General features: G+C 35.8%; 1 protein-coding gene across 1 annotated transcript in view; it reads left to right on the top strand.

The window, feature by feature from the left end:
• The first annotated feature begins 1804 nt into the window (after positions 1–1804).
• Positions 1805–21960, top strand: part of LOC150076124 (uncharacterized) — an 81795-nt gene continuing 61639 nt past the window's right edge. Inside the window, exons 1-5 of the mRNA XM_090387101.1 lie at positions 1805–2163; positions 6612–7023; positions 12532–12678; positions 12895–12944; positions 15972–16086. Of these exons, the coding sequence (XP_090243227.1) occupies positions 2106–2163; positions 6612–7023; positions 12532–12678; positions 12895–12944; positions 15972–16086 (782 nt within the window). The 5' untranslated portion in view covers positions 1805–2105. The remainder of the gene's footprint in view (positions 2164–6611; positions 7024–12531; positions 12679–12894; positions 12945–15971; positions 16087–21960) is intronic.

Here is a 21960-nt window from a genome sequence, read left to right as displayed (position 1 = left end):
TAACCAGATTATTCTACTCCTCTACAACGAGTTTCTCTGGTATTGCACTATTTCAAATAACGTTTGTCTATTATTTGAGATGCTTGGTGTTTCAGGTGTTCAGTATTTAATAAATTAAATGCACCTTATTCCTTTCAAATCTTATCTGTATTTTCTAATAAAAAAATTTACTTCTCGATATGGTAGATAGACTATTCGTTCCGACTATTAAACATGAAATCATATTGCATTATTTTTAACTTTAAAATTGTTCTCTTTCACCTTGGAAGGGATAAAGGAAGTTCTTTCTGTGGTTCGAATCATACTGCTGCGTCGATCTTTACCAACAGATAAAAAGTATTTTTAATTTAGCTCCTAAATTTTTCGATTTAATAAGCTCCTCGTTCAACAAAAAACTTTCTCAATGGAAAAAAAAGCCTGACAAATTGTGTTTCGCTGTTCTGATTTTAACTTCTATTTTAGCTATTTTTATTGCGAAATAGTTATTTCCTATCAGATTCACAGAATGAGATGAATATTAGCGATTGTACTGGTTTGTAGAACAGATATTTTTAAGGGAAGGTTTGCGATTTGCATCTACTGTTTTTGTCTCTGCAATCATCTCCTGGTTTGACTGATTCCTTTTTCCCATCCTCTGTCATCAATCGGTTTTCATTTGGCCTCTTTTTATTTCGTGACCACTCTTTTCGCTTTTTTGTGGGGATAACATTAGTAGGAAAATTAAGTACACAATATTAACAGCACAATATGGCCTTAGATGCTAATACTCTATATAAAATAATCATAACAAGAATATAATATTATATTTCGGGGTGATACGATTTGGTGTGTCACTAATATACACAACTTTTCACAAAAATCGCCAATAATTTATTAGCCAAGGAAGCAAAAGAAAACATGCACAGAAAAGTAGGCTTAATAATGATTCTGACAAAAGTGATCACCAAAACTTGACCGACACCAAATATTTGACAAAAATCTTTATTTTATGAGTTTCTTTTGAAAGTACAAATATTATTTCTAGTTTTTAGTGGCTTACAGACAATGTACTGAACTTGATTTTCAACAAATTAAACTTGTCGCTTTAGAAAAGTCAGAAGAATAAACTATCACTGCAGTGGAGTTTCTTATATGCCCAAGGCTTCTACTATAGCTTTGACTTCATGAAAACCAAGGCAAAGTAGTAGCCGATGTCTGAAAAGCATTATTATGTTAAGTAGCCAGATTCTTTTTTAAGGGGAGGGTAAATTATGAGACAATTACAGAAAATTGCCAGCCGGATACATGACTCTCTCCAAGGTGGATTCAGCTATTAGCAACCCTCCCCAACTCCCCATGAATAATTCCAATGCCGAGGCGAGTTCATTACACTTTTCTCAAAACTCAAATATTGCCAAGTATTCGCGAGATATTTAAAAAAAATCTTTGTAGAACATTTTTAGTCAGAATATCATGTTGATGCCTGAGAAGAGTACGTTTAAGTCCCCGATTACTCAGTGGAATGAAGTGAAAGCGAAGCAGCCCAGCCCAACTCGCTGAAAATTCCGTAATTGTTGTATATGCATCACAATTTGATCTGGAAACAAGACACAATTCCAACTCCTCTCAAGGTTATCTCTAGACGGGCGCAATACATTCTCCTGGAAAACCGCTTAAGGGGAATAAGTTACGTAATAGCTAGGTGGATCCCGCAATTTTACTGAACCGGCGGCGACAATAGCAACCTACGACCGCTGCTACGAGAGTGAATCCCGCCCATTTTGATATTGGGACCTTGACGGGCTCCTTGTCGTAAACGTTCTGTCACCAGGTGCAACTTCACTTTCAAAGTAAACATCCAGAGCGGTATCGTAGCGTAGGGTTTTTTGTCTTTCTTTCGTTTTTATTTTTTTCCCTCTATTGCAGGCACTCCTACCATGACTTAAATAGTTCTAGTTTCGGCAGCATTCTCACGCCGTCTTGGCATTCCAGTGGAGCTAAATCTCCCGTAGGGGTCACCTGATAAAAGTGAACCCGTCAGGTGATAGAGACATCTTGCTTAAGTGGCCATCAACTTATTCTAAACGCTGCAGTCGACCAAACAGGCAGGGGATAGTGACAGTGGTATGGCAAGGGTTTGTCTATTCGTCCTCCTCGCATTTTGGATGCCTGCATATCTTTGTGGTAAGTGAAGGTATCTTGTTTCTTGGGTACTTAACAGCCGCATCAGTTAATGTGTCGTAAAGTCTGCATAATTGTATTCGAAAAACATTCATAATTTCGACTCCAGCACTCTTAGATAAATTGAAGTGACCGAGTTTTATCATTCATCCATTATTATCGTTTTCATGATCTTGGGAGTACTTAATTACCTTGATTGATATCAACTTTCTTCTTGAAATCAAAACAAACATATTTAAAAATTTTATATTAACTTTTAGGATAATTTGTCTCCTTTGGTTTGAACACCTATATTCTACTTTCTATTTCTGTTGTTAGAATAAATTTATTTGAAAACAACTCACTACTGTATAATAATTAATTCACGTATACTATATTAATAATTAAGAGAACAGAGCAGTGACAAGAGTTTTATCAAAAAAAAAAAAAGCGAGCAAAGTATCTTTTCTTATTATTATTTTTTATTTTAATATTAAGCAAATATTAATATTAGCACGCGATTTTGAATGAATGTTATGAAGAAATGCATAAAACGCAATCATTATGTTATAAAAATTTGTTAGCATTTATTAAATTCATTCCAATGTTCTCATTTCTCTTTATCTGTTTAATTCCAAAGTAAATTTCTGTTTTTTTTTTTTTTTCATTTTATTTTAATTAACAGAAATGGGGAGGTTATGTTACCCTATGCATCTCCTATGAAACTCCGTTCCTTGGGTTTTCAATCATATATGAAGGATTCCTTTTCCTTTGCGATGTACAACCGTACTGTTCAGCACGCATCAATGTTTATGCGTACACTTGAGCCTCCAATGCATGTGAAACAGACGGTATGGACTCTTCCTTCTCCCCTCCCTCCCTCTACCCTCTTCTCATCACTTTCCCTTACTCCTTTAACAAACAATTCATTCCGTAATGTGAACTGTTTCTTTCAAGTTTCAACCTCTGACCTCGTTTGACCTATTTCTGTTCCTGTCCCCCATTGTGCCAGGATTTCCACGTGATATTTAGGTTTCTAAAAGCGCCATTTTTCAATGTTATTTAATTCTGTTTTGTCCGTGATTCTGAGATTTGTGAAACTGCATAACCGCGCCATTGTCTCTCGCAGTCTATGACCTAGTTTCGTTCGCAAAACTTTTTTTTTTTTTTGAAAGCTGCTCACACTTCTAGTACACGACTCTTCCATTCACCACTCCACAGCCGTTGGATTATTTTCCCAGTTTATTACCCAGCCAAACCCGTTTAAACTAGTGTCTTTCCCCAATTAAACCGAATTCAGATTCATAAACATTTAGTTCAAAAATAAATATAAAATGCAAAAATCGAGTTTATTACAGTGCATTATTGCAGGTGAGAACATAGCTACTTCACACGCAGAAATATCTCATCCCGGCCTTGATTGTCTGCGATGTTGCATTTTGAATTTTTGCGTAAAACCAGCAATGAGAACAGGCCAGACCTGTTCACATTGCTGGTTTTGTCCAACAGTGAAGACCCCAGTTACTGTATGCTTCGATACATGGATAAAATCCATCCTACACTGCTTGTGTATGCACGAGCATCTATGATCATGCCACTCGGTGGGTGGGTAGGTACCCTGTTGTTGCAATAGTGACAACTTCATAACTGGGTTGTCACTATTGCAACAACACGGAACCTACCCACTACCGATGAGAAGCCAATAAGATTCGAAATGGTGCCGTCTGGGTGGTTGTATCCGCCAAGAATAAGTAATATATTAATTAATATATTTTATAAAATAAAATATATTAATTCTACTGAAGATAAAAAAAAAAAACATTGTTGACATATAATATAAAAATGAAGCCGTTAGTTTCTTTAATTTTTCGGTTATAAAAGCCGTTAAAGGCGAGAAACTTTAAACGCGCGCACGATCATATATTTCTGCGTAATTTATGTGCAAATTGCTTAAAATCATTTGAAAATATGCAACATTTTAGAAAATATTATTTACTTCCATTTTACAATATTTTCATTTTTAAAACAAAAAAAAAATTATTTCAAATTTGACACGCTGTGAATTGCACGAAATATGAATGTGGCTAACTCCTATACCGAGTGAATAACCCCTTCGGTGTTTTCGTCTTGATTTTTTTGAAATAATAACAAATAAATAGTAAAGAATCTTTCAGAAACATCTGCTGTAAGACTACTGATGTCTACAGAATACCTGGGTCATTTCTTTACCACAGACAGTCTATTATACTATTCTTTAGGATCAAAGCAGAAAAAAAAAAAGCAACGAGTTGCATTGATATTGCACTACTTTCAAGCCAATCTCCTTACTAAAAGGTTAATCTCTTATTTATTAAGCAAAGTCGTATATTCTGATGAAACAATATTTTACATGTCAGAAACCAAAAAAGGCATAACTGTTGAATTTGAGTTTTGAGTCTACCAGTGAATACCTAATACATTCCCTCCTCCTCCAAAAGATAGAAATTACTGTTATTTGTAAGTCACAATTTGTTGTTTGTATTATAAGTGCAATTTTAACGTACAAAAATAATTTCTATATATTACCACGAAAGCAAATTAAGTTTTCACTCTCATATTGTGAAGAAAATCACTACGAGTTGCCTCGCTCTTACACTAAGAATAAACAGTACTGCTTCCAATGTTCCAAAGAAGAAATAGATTTCTACAGTATGAGGGATACGAATTCGAATCTCTCATATTGTCTAAATAAATCATTATTGGCTCGCCAGCCATGCCTGAATGGATTCCTGGATACCCACTGATAAAACACCAATAAAAATCGAAATGGCCGTATACTTTTTGTCTTCGGGGAATTGCTGTTTATTCATAGTGTAAGATGGAAAAACTTGTAGGGCTTGCTTCACAATATCAGATTGGGGCATTTTGCAAGAAACTCGAAGTTCTCCAGATCATTTTACGTATTTATAGCTCCTCTTATTTGTTTTGTTGTCTTATCTCACTGCGTTCAATAAATATTTTAATTTGAAAAACCGGCATTGTTTTATGTAAATCCAGTATGAGATTGAAATAACTTTTGTATAAATTATATTTTTGGAATTATAACTCAACAAGCATCAATTTTATGACCAAACCCGAATTAAAATATATATATATTTAAGTTTTACATTTGAACACTAACTTATATAAATTAATGAATTTATATAATTTATAGAAGTGAGCTAATTCATGTCTAACTTAAATTTAAAGGTTAAGTTACAGAAAAGCTACAGACAATTCAAACAATCCGAATAATTTAGATTCAGTTTTGATATTCTCCTAAAAATTAATATTTTGCATTAATTGCTGCATCTTCTCCAAATAACAATTATTCAGTTTCTGATCATAGTGGATTGATACGAAGGCTGATCAACAGGGATGACCCTGTTATATGTTTTGATCTTCGTTATTATCACTGCCGCACACAGCCAACATCCCTTTTCTTTCTCTTGACATCGTTAATCCATTTATTCCGCACTATAAATTATCGTTAATAATACTTGGTTTACAATTTAGCTTAGCCTAACCAAAATTATAGTTGTGAGAAGGTTAGAAAATACAGTATTTTGATCAGCTGGTACTAGAGGGCGCCACCGAGAATTATGATCCGATAAAACACATAGTACCTTAATTGAAAGGTATTTCTTTGTATTATCACAAATCACACAGCAGCTATAACTCTTTTCTGCTATACAAAAACAAGATGTTTAATTTTGTCTGTTCTTTGATGGAAATAGAGAGGGAGAGAATATTAAAATTGTAAGTTAATTTCCTCCCCCACACATATTAGAAATGGTGGAGTCTTTAAATTTTCATAAAATGTGACATATAAATCGGCTAATAGTAGTTTAAAAGGCTATCAGTGGATTTAAAAAGTTGAAAAATGCGTTATTGTAACATCACCGTTTTCAGAAACATTGGTTAATAAAATGGCCTATTCTCTGGTGTAGTTCGTAGTTTTATTAATAGATGGCAGTGTAGTGAAACTTAGAAGATAACCGGATAGCCATTAATAAAATCATTAATATGCGTTGTTTCCCAGATATAAATATATATTTTTTTATTTCATTAAATAATAAAGAAATTATTTTTTAAAATATATTTTAAAACAACTGTAAATCAGAGAATGGCTGTCTCAAAAGTCTACTTTGTTTTATGTAATATATGACGTTTTTTTTTTTTTTGTAAAGAAAACAATAAAAAAGTTTTTTTATTAGAGTTCTTTCTTATTAAATAAACATATATTTTATAATTGCAATTTCATTAACATAATTAAAATAGCATAGATGTATATATAGAATTAAAATTGCATTACAAAATTAGAGGGGTTCCAGAGCATTAAAATTTCTGTAAATTTGGGTGAAAAACTGTTATAGTTTAATACACGAGAAACTTATGAGTATACAAAAGGTACGTATTATTCCTCAAGTGTTGTTATCCTTTTTGTTTTATAGTGCCTGTGAATGAACAAGGAAAAAATGAAAATGCTGAACAGACACAAATCATTGCTTCTCTACGCTCCATTAACTCAGAACCAAATTCGAACGATACGTTAAATGTAGAGACACCAGAAAAGACACTCAGTACTCATCCTCAACCATTAGATGATTCGTCCATTAACACCACTTTACGTCCTGGAGATGAAAATGTGGAAAGTCAGGAATCAAAAGGATATACAACAGAAAGCACTAAAACTTTTAAACTAAGTTCTGTCAGTTCTGGAAAAGAAGATAACGTGAAATTCGAAACTGGTTCAGAAGTTTACGATTGCCCTGTCAAATGTCTGGAAAACGATGACACCCCTGTATGCGGCACTGACGGAATACCTTATGACAATGAGTGTCTCCTACGAAAGGCAAACTGCGGGTAAGTCTTATTCTCCTTATTCAGTATAGGCATAAATTTAAAGCTATATTTATAAGTAAATTATAAAATATAATTTTAACCTTAATTAATTTAATGAAAAATTTAAATTGATTTAATTAAAAATTACAAACTTATAATAGATATTGAAATAAATTTTTTAAATACGTATGTTTTTATTTTATAATCGTTATATGAATAACTGACTAGAAGATTTATTTTATTACTTTTTAATGAAAATGAGCCACAGACTGTTGACGCCTTGGTTTAAAAATGGCATCTGGCTTTTTTATAATTTGCTGCGATGGACTTTATTTTGAGCTTTGAAATTAATCGTCGAATCAGATGTCTCAAATCTTGTTATAAATAAATAAAATAAAATTATTACCAGTTAAGTTACACATATTTGCATTAAGATCAGTACTTCAAGCATAATTTAAAATAAGACTATTCTATTAGTTAAAATTAAATAAATATAGGCTATTTAACTGTCATATAACCAGTTATATTTAAATATATTATTCGGAGAAAAATTTCTTCATATCATAATGGTTTAAACAAGGGGCAACTCGATCCAAATAACCACATACGAAGTCGGACAACATGAGGAAATTCATCTAAAATTATTCCTTAAAAAATTGGAACAGGATTCTGTGATTAATCATCCAGCAAAACAAGGACTGATCAAGCAATCAGCAAGAATTTCTGCCGATGTATTAACACTAAACTGTTGCTGGTGTCTTTACTTGATGATGGCACGTGGATTCCATTCATGAGTATTATTAAAATTAAATTGGTCACGCCATTTCATATGAAGCCATCATTATAAGTCTTTTTCCCTCGCTTAGAACTAATTTTACGGTTTGAAGTTACGATTGGGAACAGTAATATACCGTTTCATAATAAATTCAGAACATACACACATGAATAGTAATCGAATTTTTAACTACCTACCCTGTTGTAATGTGCTTTGCTTAATCAGAGATCAACAGGCGTTTCTTCCGGATAATTTCTGCAACACAAATTAGGTCCTGAATCGATCCTAAAAGTACGTGTTATGAAACACCCTGTATAGACAAGTATAATGCTCATAATGCAGAAAAATAAATGAAAAATTTCTCAATAACCATCAATCTGTACTTTATTCAAAGGATATTGTTTGTTTATGCATGAAAACGAATGGTACAGGATCCTAAATGAACTTTTAGGGACACCAGTATTATAGGATACTGGTGTCCCTAAAAGAAATTGTCGTTTTTGAAACTCTAAGCTCTGATCTAACTTGCTACTTGAATAAACTAACATGCCTTAGTAAAAGTATTGGCAAAATGATGCAAGGAAGCTAGCTTATACAACATTAGCCAAAAAAACAAAATGAAGTTACCATTTCATTTGCCCATTCTCCTCTAATAATTTTTGCAGTCCTTCTTTAAATTTATTCGAGCTATCCACCATCACAAAACTAGGTGGTCTCTTCCAACAATCAGTTACTCTGGTAGTACGTATATTCTGCAACAATCCTTTCTCAATTAAAATTTATCTTCCCTTATGTTTGTAAGAAAAAGAGTAAAGATACCATCAAGGGTTTACCCAACCCTTTCAAATGCAAAAACACTTCGGTTAGGTCTACACGCAGATGCCTGATTTGCAGACGCTGTAATTAACAGAAATGAAGTCTTTCTTCCTCGGAATGCCCTTATGTGCACCTGACTAATCTTATGGTTCTTCTCTGACCCTTTTAAGCAGATTTGCAGTATTCCAGATTTGGCCAACCCTTGCTTTATACAAAAGGACATTCACATATTTGTTCCTGTTGACAAAGTTTCTGCGTATATTATTGACAAAGACCATGAGCTGCCCTAGGAGCTCATCTGCACTTCTCGGTCAGCTTCATGTCGTATTGTACAATTACCTCCCGAATTTACGTGATTACTGCTACCAAAACCAAGCACCTTGCATTTATCAATGTCAAACTTCAATTATCAGTATCCAGCTCAACTGACTAATTTATCAAGGTCTTGTTGGAGTATCTTACCCATATTACTCTCATTAACTACCCTATCCACCTTTCTATAGTCAAAGCTTAGACATTACAACTGATATACATTCATCAATATCAAAAATAAGCTGAGTCGAAACCGAACCTCAGAACTCCCCTAATAACATTAGTCCATGAAAAGCAGTGGTCATTAATAACCACTTTCTATCGCCTGCCACTCAATCATTTATTGCAGAAACTTGATCCTAATCCTTTTTTTTTATTTATATAATAATTGGAACATCAAGAGCCTTACTAAAATCTGATTATATGTTGTCAAAATTATTCTTTGCATCCAATTACTTTGTGACAACCTCCCAATAGCTAGTGAGATAGGTTAGGCATGATCTCTGCTGAACAAATCCGTGCTCTGATTGCTTCTTGCCTATCGAAATGATCTTGCATTACTTCTCTAACAACTGGCTAATTTTTCCTTGCCCAGAAGGTAACCTTACAGGACTGTAATTAGTCACTTTAACCTATGTACCACCTTTGTAACTAGAAGAGACATTTGCACATATCCAGTCGTTAGGAACTTCTCCTGAATCCAAGAATGTTCTCATTATTATAGCTAAAGGTCTAATAACCACGTTTGCTGTTTTACTGTTATACAAACTAGTGTGGTTTACCATATCAAGAGGATTATGATTCTACATATCTTGGTCCCATTCGCGTTTGTGTACATAAGAGAATCAAACAACGCATGCACTGTATTGATGGAAATAGAGAAGACTCGACTGGATTGGAACAATTTCCAGTCGTCACTCCACAGAATTTTCTAACACCATTGTCACTGACACACAATCCCTTTTTCCAATGTTGCTTACTTGCCTGAAAGCTCAGTGCAACTGTATGAATCTGAGAAGGCGCGTTATTATTTTGAATACTTCAAATCTCAAAATTATAAAAAAACACTAGTATTCGGGTTTATAAATCACACCTTGACAACTGGAATGCCGAGTAAACTATAATTCTTTGTCTGTTCTCCTGATAATGTTTAACAAAAATATTGATGTATTTGAGGTTGATCTTTTAACTGGTTTTAATATCAGATAAAAAAAAAAAAACATATCCTCTACAGCTTCCGAATTTAAATAAAGGGGCGCATTTCAATAATAATAATAATAATAATAATAATAATAATAACAACAACCACCATGTGTACTTGGTAGTAATACCCGTCACGAGATGGAAGCCCCAATCAGGGATAAATAATATATAATAATAATAAGAGCATTGCTTATTGTGAATAATAATAATAATAATAATAATAATAATAATAATAATAACCAGCACTGACATCAGGATGCAATTTGACCTAGACGAAAGCAAGGCCCATGGATTGCATCAAGGACATCCAGTTGGACGAAACTACCAGCTGAAGACCGGTGAATAGATTGAACCCATCACAGAAGGAGATACAGATACATACAAATACCTGAGGATGATGCAGGCCCACCAGTTAGAACACGAGATAAAGATCCACTTGACTGAGAAATATCATCAGAGACTAAGAAGCCTACAAAAGTACTCCTTTGGGATCATAGATTGGACCAACACCGAGCTGTAGAAGATTATGAGATCGACCAGGATAATGATGACCAAGAGGTGCCAACGTCACCCGAAGTCAGCCTTCGAGAGACTGACCATAGCCCATAAAAAAGGAGGGAGATACTTGACAGACCTCACTGTACAAGAGCAGGAGACGATTAAAAACCTGCGGGATTACTTCCAGGAAAACACTGCACCAATGTACCAAGCCATAAGAAAGATAATGAAACGGCACACAACGCTCAATCTCAACAAGGGGACCACACTCACATAGAAGAAACAAAGACAGAAAGATGGGCGAAGAAGACACTCCACGGCAGAAACTACAATGACCTCCAGCAAGACCACATAGATAAGATGGCTTCCAATGCCTGGCTCATGAACGGAAGGCTCTTCCTCGAGACAGAAGGATTCATGCTCACCATTCAAGACCAGGTAATCAACACCAGGAACTACAGAAAATACATCACCAAGGATCCCGGAGAAACAGATGACACATGTTGACGATGCAACCGCCCCAGAAACAATCCAGTACATCATAGCAGGATGCAGGGTGATCACGCAGACGGAGTACACTTACAAACACGACGAGGTTGCCAGGATAATACATCAAAGTACGAGCCTCAGGCTGTACTAGAGATCTCTACTCACAGATTATACTGGGACCGTGCCATCTTAGTGGACAAGACGATCCCGCGCAACAGACCAGACATGACCTCATCGACAAGAAGGAAATTGCTACTTACCTGATCGACATAACGGTGCCCAACACCAGCAACGTTCAGAAAATATACGAGGAAAAGGTCTAGAAGTACTCAGGCCTAAGACAGGAGGTCAAATATACGTGGTAAAAGGAACAAGTAATGACCATCCTAATCACCGTGTCAACCACTGGCATGGTGCCAAAGCGCCTCCATAAGAACCTAATAGTAATAGATCTCTCAGAGTACACTTACATGGTGCTCCAGAAAGCTCGTCGGATAGTAAAAGAGTTCCTCTATCAACAGTAATAATAACAATAATAGTAACAGGACACAACCGGCCACCCCATGCACTTGGTACCAGTACCCGTCACGGGGCATCAAAAATCCCATAAAGGAGGAAAAAGTTTCATAATAATAATAATAATAATGAGGCATCTCCTTTATATGCCTTATTTTAACTGACCAAAATTCAAATCCATTCTTAGAGAGATAATCTCTGCATAAACAAACTGAAATTATAACCTACAGTTTTAGAGGGTCATCTTAAAACAAACAACAGTAGAGAATACGAAATGTAGCAATTATCCCAGCATTCACAACATTATATAAAATGTACCCATAACAGCTTCCCCCAACCAGAATGCAGCCTTTTCTAAAATCAACTTCGCACGCTGAAAAATATTATTCCACAATTCTAACACAATAAATGATTAAAAACCAATTATAAAATATAAATTTATAGCCACTGACAGATGACACATGTTGACGATGTCTCGAGGATTAACATTAGAAATTACACATTTACAGCAACTAATTATTAATATATTCATGAACTAATCTTATTCAGAAATATCATTAAAATTTTAATAATAATAAATTTATATTTTTATTTTTATTGGAATTTTATATTATTATTATTATTTCATATAGTAACTTTAATAATTATTAATAATTGCTTTTTAAATATTTTATTAACATTTTTAAATTTTTAAACACCTTTTATTTTTTTCTAAAATGATAGTTATAGACGCTAGGTGAAGAATATGTAACTAATGTTAATTCATGCCATTGGAGTGAGTGTGAAATGACTGATTGTGTCTCGGTATATATGTTGAAGTTTCTGATGTATTTTATATTGGTTTGACGTGTTTTGTGTTGTGTTGGTTTGACGTATATTCTGTTGTGTTCGTTTGACGTTTTATTACGTATGTGCTACAGAACGCAAGTCACCGTGGGCGACTGGGAAACGTGTAGAGGAAAACACCCATTATGTCCTGACAACTGTCTGCTCATATATGATCCAGTGTGTGGTCCAGATGGGAAAATTTACACCAATCTGTGCGTCTTCCACAGTAACAACTGTGGGTAAGTATTTCCGGCAGAAAACGTCATTTCTCCCCATTCTTTTCAGTGGTAATGTGACTTTAGTAAAGTTTTAATTGTGAAACTTCTAATTTCTTTCATTTTGAATCTTACAACTAATACGGCCATAACATAAACGCTAATAAAAATATTAATGACTCTTTTTTTTTAACCTGATTTTTTTAAAACAATATTTATAGCAATTTTTTTTTTCTGTAGCAAAATGTTAGAGTCACAAGAGCTGTCACTCTGCATGACCAAAGCGAGAGGTAAATTTTTCCCTTTAAATGTCTTGTTATTAAAGAAAAAATTACCATTATTACCAAAAAAATATATAGATTCCATAAAGACAATTTTCTTCTGTACCTTCATTCACCTTTATTTACAAATCCCTAGATTTATTATAATAATAAATATTAACGTATGTGAAAGGTAGACATTATTTTGAAGAATTAACAATTTGATTTTTTTTTATTTTTGTTTTGCATGAAATGGTAATTTTTTATATTTTAAGAGTGGTTAGAGATAAACAGTCATCAGTCAGAACTGTACTAAGATAGGATTACTTCAAATATTATGACCATATTTTTCACAGCAGTTGTTTTCATGGTGTGTTTCCAGTGGCTAGAAGGTTTTTTTTTTTAATACTTTTAGTTGCCTTCGGAATGCTGTGGAGTCCATAAATATGACTGTATGTACTATGTCACTCTCTCTTTTAATTTGTCTACCATATGGTTAGCCTTCGTGGGTAGCACAGTTTGTAGGATCGTCGTCCTTCCCACACCGTGGAAAAGACTTAAGTTCGAGTCCCGTCGATGACGGAAGCAATTTGTATGGGCCTTTTTCACCACATGGCTGAGTTAGTAGTCTCAGGCGAGGATAGCATGGTTTTTTCTCCCGGAAATTCAGGTTTTTCGTCCAACAAACAGAAAATCGACCTTATAACACGCAATTTATGGACAATATACATGGAGCAATGTGACCTTAGCTGCTGATGCTCCTAAAACCTAACAACAACAACCAGTGGTGCTATTAGTACCAGATCAAGTTCTTCTATAATCAGTCTATTACTAATTCTAAGCTCAGTCCGAATTTTTCTTTGTTTGAGATTGAGTAACCTGCACTAATCGTAATCTTGTACCTGTGTCTCGCAGAATTCCAAAACATACGGAGGGCGTCATGATTATTTTTCATGATTCTTGTTTTAATGAGGATGGCAGAGCTCAAGATAAGGAATTTCGTAATCAGTCTCTATTTACAACACGCTAATTAAATTATATAAAGGTTACTTTAATTATGTAAATAATTAATTATTTAATTAAGTAAGTTTCTTCTTATTACATTACTATAAAAGGATAAGAAACGAATATTCTAAGGTGACACCATGACCGCGAAGGTCCAGGCTTGCCTCTCTGCTATGTTCCTCCATCCTTTTCGCTCTTCTTCTAAACATCTATGGACTGTACAAATTTGAAATCTGCCCTACACTTTCCTTCGAAAAGGAACATAAAACATAACCGATAAAAGTTCTTACTAACCGTATGAGAGCTATTTGACTTGCCCAATTATTATTTTTACTTTCACATATAAAAATGAAAAAGATGTCTAAATTAATTTTGAAAATCACATAAAATTTCCAGTAATATTATTTAGTTCACGCAGTATTGTGACATCATGTTCTGTTTTTAAGAAGAAAGGGCACTGAAGCTATCCTTGAAATATTACTCTTTTTCATTGCAATATATAAACAGTGAAGCTGTCACGCCCAGGAGAAAAGAGAGGGTTGTTGATAACCTATTTACCACCACAGCAATCAGATTTTGCTTCTCAGTTCGCTAAGTCTCTCAGAAATTGGTCAATAAAGAATTGTAATCATTGATCGCCAATTAACAAATCGCTTCGTATGAAAATACTGTTTTTAAACAGGTCTCTGAACAAGATGTGGTTATCATTCATCTCATTAGTATTCAGTCATCACAGACAATCCACGAGGTTGTCGAGTGTCCCAGTATTAACTATCCGTGTCCATCTCTTGAATTTCAATTACTCGGAAATCAAATAATAAATATTCCTTTCACATTCTTCATATGACGCTGTGGTTAACAAGAACGTATATAAATATTACGAAAAAGGTTTTTTAAAAATCTTGATAACGTGTCCTCTGCTATCCTTGTTTTTCAAATTACGAAATTTTGTTACAAGGAATTGGATGCGATAACCGAGAACTTCTTATGAAGTTATTCGTTATCGCATCACTATTACTGACAGGTGGATTAATAGTAAAAAAGTTTGCTCAGAATGAATGAAATATGGGATACCAATTTATTTAAAAAACATATCCGGTATTTCAATTGGTCAATTAATAATAAATATTAATATTTTTATTAATGCCTATTAATATTTATAGATATTAATAGGAATTGATAAAAATATAGTCTCTTACAGATCGAAAAATATTTAGAGATATTTTTCGATCTGTAAGAAACATTAAATGTATTCTATAAATATATCGTTTAAATTATGGTGGACAGTCGTTAATATGAATTTCTCTTATAACCATAACTCCATACAACGATCATTGTTAACATATAATTATTATGAACCTATTACGAATATATGATTTTGTTGGGGTCCTCATGGGACAAGAAATTATATGGGCTGACTAACTTATAAATCCATCTATAAGAAATATCAGACTAGAAAGAGGGATCAAGATCAAAACAAAATCAGATCATGTACACAATGCAACATTGGAATCAGTCTTTAAAAGACTGACCTCCAGCTTCTATACAATTTATTCTTTCATTCCATTGATTCTGTATTAGAGTAAAATCTGCCTGCGCGGGCATTGAGAGAAAGAATGAATAAGAAATATTGTTCTATTTTTAAAAGTTCTGGACACATTGTAATGTCTGCATATTTTGAAATGCTGCACTGATTATTATTAATGGCTGCTACGAACTTTTTCTGCTGTCAAGTGGGTTTGAGAATGCTTGGAATAGTTCTATGAAATGTGAGGCCAAGAAGTGTCAGACGTATCCTGTCTGTAAATTACATGCGTTTTCAGCCGGTTTGTCTGTCTGTCTGCGAATGAAACGCCGAAAAAATTACTGCTGGAATTTAATATTTATTATTAATTTAAGATATATTATTACAAATAACAAAAGGATTCAAAAACAGTAGAAATCTAAGCAAATAAGATTTGTGTTTAAAAAAAAATATTAAGATAAGAAATTATCGTCTATAACGCCGTCGTTATTGAAGTATTTCCAAATGTGGTTACATTTCTTTTGCAGAATTTCGAAACTTGGACCAATGCCCTCCACAATGTCAAGAGATTTATGACCCTGTGTGCGGATCTGATGGCGAAGTGTATATGAATGACTGCTTCCTCAGATTATATACATGCGGGTGAGTTAAGTTCTTTATTTGAATAAGGCTCTTAAATATTACTGTAAAAAGTTATTTATTGTACGCAGTGCGTTACATTTCAGTCGGATGCGTTGGAACATTGCGTTTCCGCGCATCCGCCACATTTACAATTTATTCTTTCACTCAGCGCATGACATCCACTGCTTGAGCTACAATATACAGTGCGTGGACAGCCGGTTGAAATTCACTTTATGGTGCTTACCCATGGTTCTTTGCGACAAGGAGTGAAGAGATGACCTAGCTCCCCCCCCCACTGGTTCGCAGTGATTGGACCATTTATTCCAGTGCGAAACTTGAGAAAACCCCCGAAACTATTCCCCCCTCCTTTTTACATGTGGATGGACGGACAAAGAAATAATAATTGCCCGATTTCTTTTGGTCTTATTTGAATGAAATTTGGGATAGCTCGACAAATCCTTTTAAATTTTAATGAAATTTAAGATAGCTATACAGATCTTCGTAAAATGCCTAAATATAAAATTTCATGAAAATCCTTCCAATTGGAATCTAGTTTATTGCATGAGGACGGAAAAAGAAAGAAATAATAACTGCCGGATTTCTATTAGTTCAATTTTAATGAAATTTAGAATTGCTCGACATGTCTTTTTTGAGACCCAAATATGAAATTTCATGATAATCCACTCACTGTGAGTCGAGTCGTTGCATGCGTCCAAACACACGGATGGACGTAGTGAAGACAATAAGCGCATTATTCATATATGCTAACGTGCCTAAAAAATTTAAAGAATTAAATAAATAAATGACATTGAAATCAGAAGGTTTTAAGCAAAGTTCAGTGCTTTGAATGCACTCTTGAAGGATAGTCGTGTAGTGATTTCGCCACTTATCATTGGTTTGGAGAGGTCTGGTTGAAATCCTGTATATGATTGAAGGATTTTTAAAGGACTCTTCAATCAGGGCTGTAATTCGCTGAGCATAGGAGGGAGGGTACCCATCTGGAATATTTTCGAGTTTTTTCAGTCTGCACAACTTGTAAATCTGTCCATGAACAAAATTCTCCTAGACACCTTATTACAGTGGGGTGCTACTGTGATTACAAGATTATTCGATTATTCATCACTCAACCTTGTACCGTGGTAACTATGGCAACAGAGAACACGATATCAACCGATATGAATCATGATATTTTTAGGCAAGAGTAAATAGGCTATAACCCTTGGTTATGTACACTTAATTTAACACACTATCCAATTACATATTGGATAGTGTATATCCAACGTGTATTGGGATACTTCAACCCCCGGGGAGCATTGACTAATTCATCATTTTCACTCAGATCAAAGAGGCTGTACATCGGTGTCGCATTTGCTAATTGTAATTCGTTTTTGTACACGATTCGTCATGGAACCTACAAGGTTCATTCATCCATGGAATTAAAACCAAATCTGTCAGCCAACGGCCTAATCTAATCTGGCCATTCTAAAGTTTAGTGAATGCTGTTGCCAGCTATAGACTTCTAATTTAATCATTAATTATGCAGAATATAGCTCGTAGAAATCATTGATAGATATTACTGCTTACTTAAAGCGATAGGGATTCAGAAATTTTTATTCATTTTAGCGCATTAGTTAATTGAAATTACGTAAAGGAATTTAATACTGCATTTTGAACGATTAAAGTAATTATTAACAGAGCTTGCATTTCCAAATCATGCAGAACGCGCCACGCGCGACCGCGAATGCATACGCATGAACGCAAAACCGTGCCACCAGAAACAGTTCAGCAACTGTTTCTAGTAGCAGTTACTGTGTTTTTGAAGTTTTAACAACGGGAACGAAATTGAGTCAGGGCCTCTTGCGTTATTCATGGCTGTAAAATTCAGAAAAACGTGTATTCTGTTCACTTAAAGAGTTTATAAAAATGATAAATTAAATTTCTCTTATTTATTATCGTGACTGGTTTGTCTACTTGTATTACATTAATAAAATTCACTGCGAAAACTGGTAGCAAGTAAAAAAAAATTAATAATTAATCGCCTGCAGAGAGGTTTATTATTATTATTTATCATTTTCCCATATTGAAATTTAACTGCACTGCTTCATATATCTTAGGATCAAACAACGGTTCCAAGGCTGGTTTGTTTAAGGAATGAAAAATCCACACTTTACTTGAAATCTGCGCTATACTCTAGACATTGGTGCACCTTCAGCCTGCCATGGTCTTAGGGTGTTTATTCCCCCTCTTCCAGCTGTTTTAAAATAGGAAAACGAGTTCCCGATTTTAAAACAGGCGGAAAGGGTGGGATAAACACCCTAACTAACGCTATCCATAGCAGGTTAGGCACGTGATTTTCAAAAGGGCACCGTGTTCTGCAGATTTACTATTTGACGAAAATATCTGTTTTTAATAACGTTCAGCAAAATGCAATATCAGAAATATTTAGCCTGAGTTAAATAATAAATTTGGTTTTCATACGTATTACTTTTAGTATTTTAAATATAATAGTAGTCACCATATATCTAATGCTCATATAAACAAGGCTAGAACACGGGAACTTTAAAGGAAACATGTGTTTAATTAAAAATGATAATTCATTTTAACAGTGACAGGTTACAGCACTTGACCTGCATACGAAACGAAAGCGCAGGTTGGCAATACTGAGAACTATGCCGCTAAAAGGAAGGTCATGCGAACAGTACAAATCGCACTACATTCAGAAAGACAGGAAGAGTTAGTTATGAAGGCATCACGTTCCCAAAGGCGCACTGGTAGCGAGAAGTAGAATGCACGAAACACAATCCCAGTTCAAATCTTAATTAAATGTTTTCTGTACTGCTTTATCGTATGGAAATGACCACCGCATATCCCCGGAGCAATATGGCCTTAGTTGCTAATGCTCCTAAAAACCAAATAACAACAACAACAGCTTTATCGTATGATTCGGAATTCACATCATATTTCATGTAAAAAAAATAAGTAATAACATACAGAAGCAAAAAAAAAAAAAAAAAAAACATTTAAAATAGTAAAAAGGCGAATTCCATGATACATCCACTTTTGTTTGCATTCCCCAAAAAAAAACGGTCCAACACTGTATTCTAGAAAATCAATCACCTGGATAGATGATTCTGGGTACTCGTCCAAACCACGGGAATGTGGGCCAGTCCCAGTAGTGGGATGGTGTTCACTAAACCTTGCCTCAAATCTTCGTACAGAAAAGGAGGTGCCTCCGGTTTTCCTGTGCAGAGGCCTTGTTGGTGCAGATTTTCATTAAGAGAGCCGTGTCCTGTAACTAGGACGGAAATCTCCATGGTAAGGGAAAGCCAGGATTGGACAGAATTAGAGGATGTAAAGGTGACATCAGGAAGGAATCCTCTGAATACCATCCCAGCCTGGGATGTATTCCAGAGGGTCTGCCAGATGTTCACTAACTCATTGTAGCATCTGGCTTTCTCAACTTTTGGGTCGGCGGCAAGATCAAGCTCGATGTCAAGGAACTTAGTGGGGATGTTGTTTTTAATTCTAAATACTAGTTCTCTATAGAAGTTCTCTATAGACGGCATACACATCCAGAGGAAGAGTTATGACCTGGATGGCTGCTGTAGATACTGTTCTGCAAACTTTAAGGGTAGCCCGTATCATTGTACATTGGATGGAACTCAATCTGTCTCTCACCTTGACCAAGCCAACTCGGTGAAACCAGGCGCCGGCTGCATATGTGACGATCGGCAGGAAGACTGCTTTATAGTAGAGACGAAGCGTCCTCCTGGAAAGGCCCCAGTCATTCCTGTAGATACGAATAATGGAGCCAGAGAGCTTCTTGACTTTTGATCTGAGATGGGTGAGGTGGGGCAGGAAGCTCAGTTTGTGGTCAATTACCGCTCCTAGAATGGTAGCTTCAGTAACTATGGGTAGCCGGATTCCAGAGATTTTAACCTGTGGTGGACGCCTGAGGTCTAGCTTGTGCTTAAAGAACGTCATTTTGGTTTTACTTGGGTTAATGCGGAGTTTGTTCAAGGCTGTCCAGGAGGAGAGATCGGACAGGACCAGATTGGCGTTATGTTCAATGACTCTCCTAGATTTTCCAGACACAACGATGGTAAGGTCATGGGCATAGGCTACAACTTTGCTGTTCTCAAAGGAGGGGGAGAGCCAGTCGTGTAGAACCATATTCAACACCACAGGCCCCAAAACCGATCCCTGGGGAATCCCCGAGAGACAGGCCTCAGGACATGTTGATACTTGGATTTTAGGATAACAGTTCTTTTAGAGAAGTAGCGAGGAAAAATTTATATAGTTGATGGGAACAGGAGGCAGACCAGAGGCGCTGCAAAGCGCTTTCCCACCAGACAGTGTCGAATGCTCCCACAAATTCGACAAAAATTGCCAATTCAGACCTGGCCTCGGAGTTTCCTATATATAACACCAGGTCGAAAAGTGCCTCTTCACAGGATCGTCCTGGTGTGAAGCCATATTGATGTAGAGAGATTAGATTTTTCGCCTGGAAAAGCGCCGAGACTCTTAGGACCATAAGACGTTCGAGGATTTTCCCAAGATTTGCCAAGAGTGCAATGGGACGGAAGAAGCGATGGTCTGAAGGTGGCTTATGTGGTTTCTTTATCAGGAGCAGAAGAGCAGTTTTACAGACCTTGGGAAAGAAACCTTTCTGAAGGCATTTATTGTACAACAGAAGGAGGTATAGCGACCTTAGGTTTAAACAGACAGAAGATGAAGGTGTACTCTATCAGGTCTAGGCCAGGGCATTTGTTGGGGTTTATTTTCTGTAATACTGCGGTCAACTCTTCCAAAGTGAAAGGATACATGGTGCTTTCCATGGCGTAGCTGGTTGTTCTTCTGATTGCTGTATGCTCTGGAAGATCCTCAGCAACGTCGTCTGAAGGAAACAACCTATCAAGGATTAGGTTGGCTGAATCATCCGACCTATATATAGTTGGAGGTTTCCTGGGAGTTAGCCTGTACAGTGTTGAAAATTTTAGAGGTGAAGGTTTTTATCTCTCGTGATTTTATATACTAAGCCCTAGGGGTTGGAGTTCCAAATTTCCTTAACAAAGCTCATCCAAGTTGCTTTCTTCCTGGCTACTATGGCTTTAGTATAGTCGTTTTTCTTTTAGATGTAGTCACTGTAGAGTCTCTCAACTTCTGGGGGCGGCCAGTGCCATTGCCGCTGGTAGTAGAGACGCGCCCGCAGTGCCAATCTTCGAAGTCTATTGAGATCATTGGTCCACCAAGTGGAGACAACAGGTCGGAATATTTTGTTTTTGGCAGATTTATAGGATGCTTTGAGGATTGCTTGCTGAAGAGCAGTTACCAGTTCATTGGCTTACGTTTTTTTTTTTTTTTTTTTTTGTTAGTTGTTAGTGCATCGGCTTCTGTGGCCATAATGCATCTCCCAAAGTTTTTGCATCTACTTTGATTCAAGCCCGAGACGGGATTCGAACCCGCGACCTTTGGGTTGTCAGGCAGGCACTTTACCCACCCGGCTAGCCCGGACGGCTGGCTTACGTGGATTCATATAGATTTGGCTCAGTTTCTGGGAAGTCTCCTTTAATAGAACATTCAAATGATTGCCAGTCGACATTTCTGGTGGAGAGCATCACAAGTACAGGCAGCCTTATCTGGTTGTCTTTTTTGAGTGGGGTTAAGCTCATGATGTGAAAACCTTCACAACGAGTTGCCATTGATATTGCACTATCTCGAATAAGTAACGCTTTACCAATGGAAGTACTAGGTGGTATCCATCGAGAATCACTTATTCTCGGCGGATACCACCACCCACATACCACCGTTTCAAGCCTCATTGGCCGCTCCTCGATGGGCGGGTAGGTACCCAAGTGTTGCAATTGTGACAACCCAGTTATGAAGTCTAACTCC

Source organism: Mastigoproctus giganteus, chromosome 13 (assembly GCF_048544385.1).
Source record: "Mastigoproctus giganteus isolate SK-2022 chromosome 13, ASM4854438v1, whole genome shotgun sequence".
NCBI classification, from domain to species: Eukaryota; Metazoa; Arthropoda; class Arachnida; order Uropygi; family Thelyphonidae; genus Mastigoproctus; species Mastigoproctus giganteus.
This window is presented reverse-complemented; position numbering and strand designations above follow the sequence as displayed.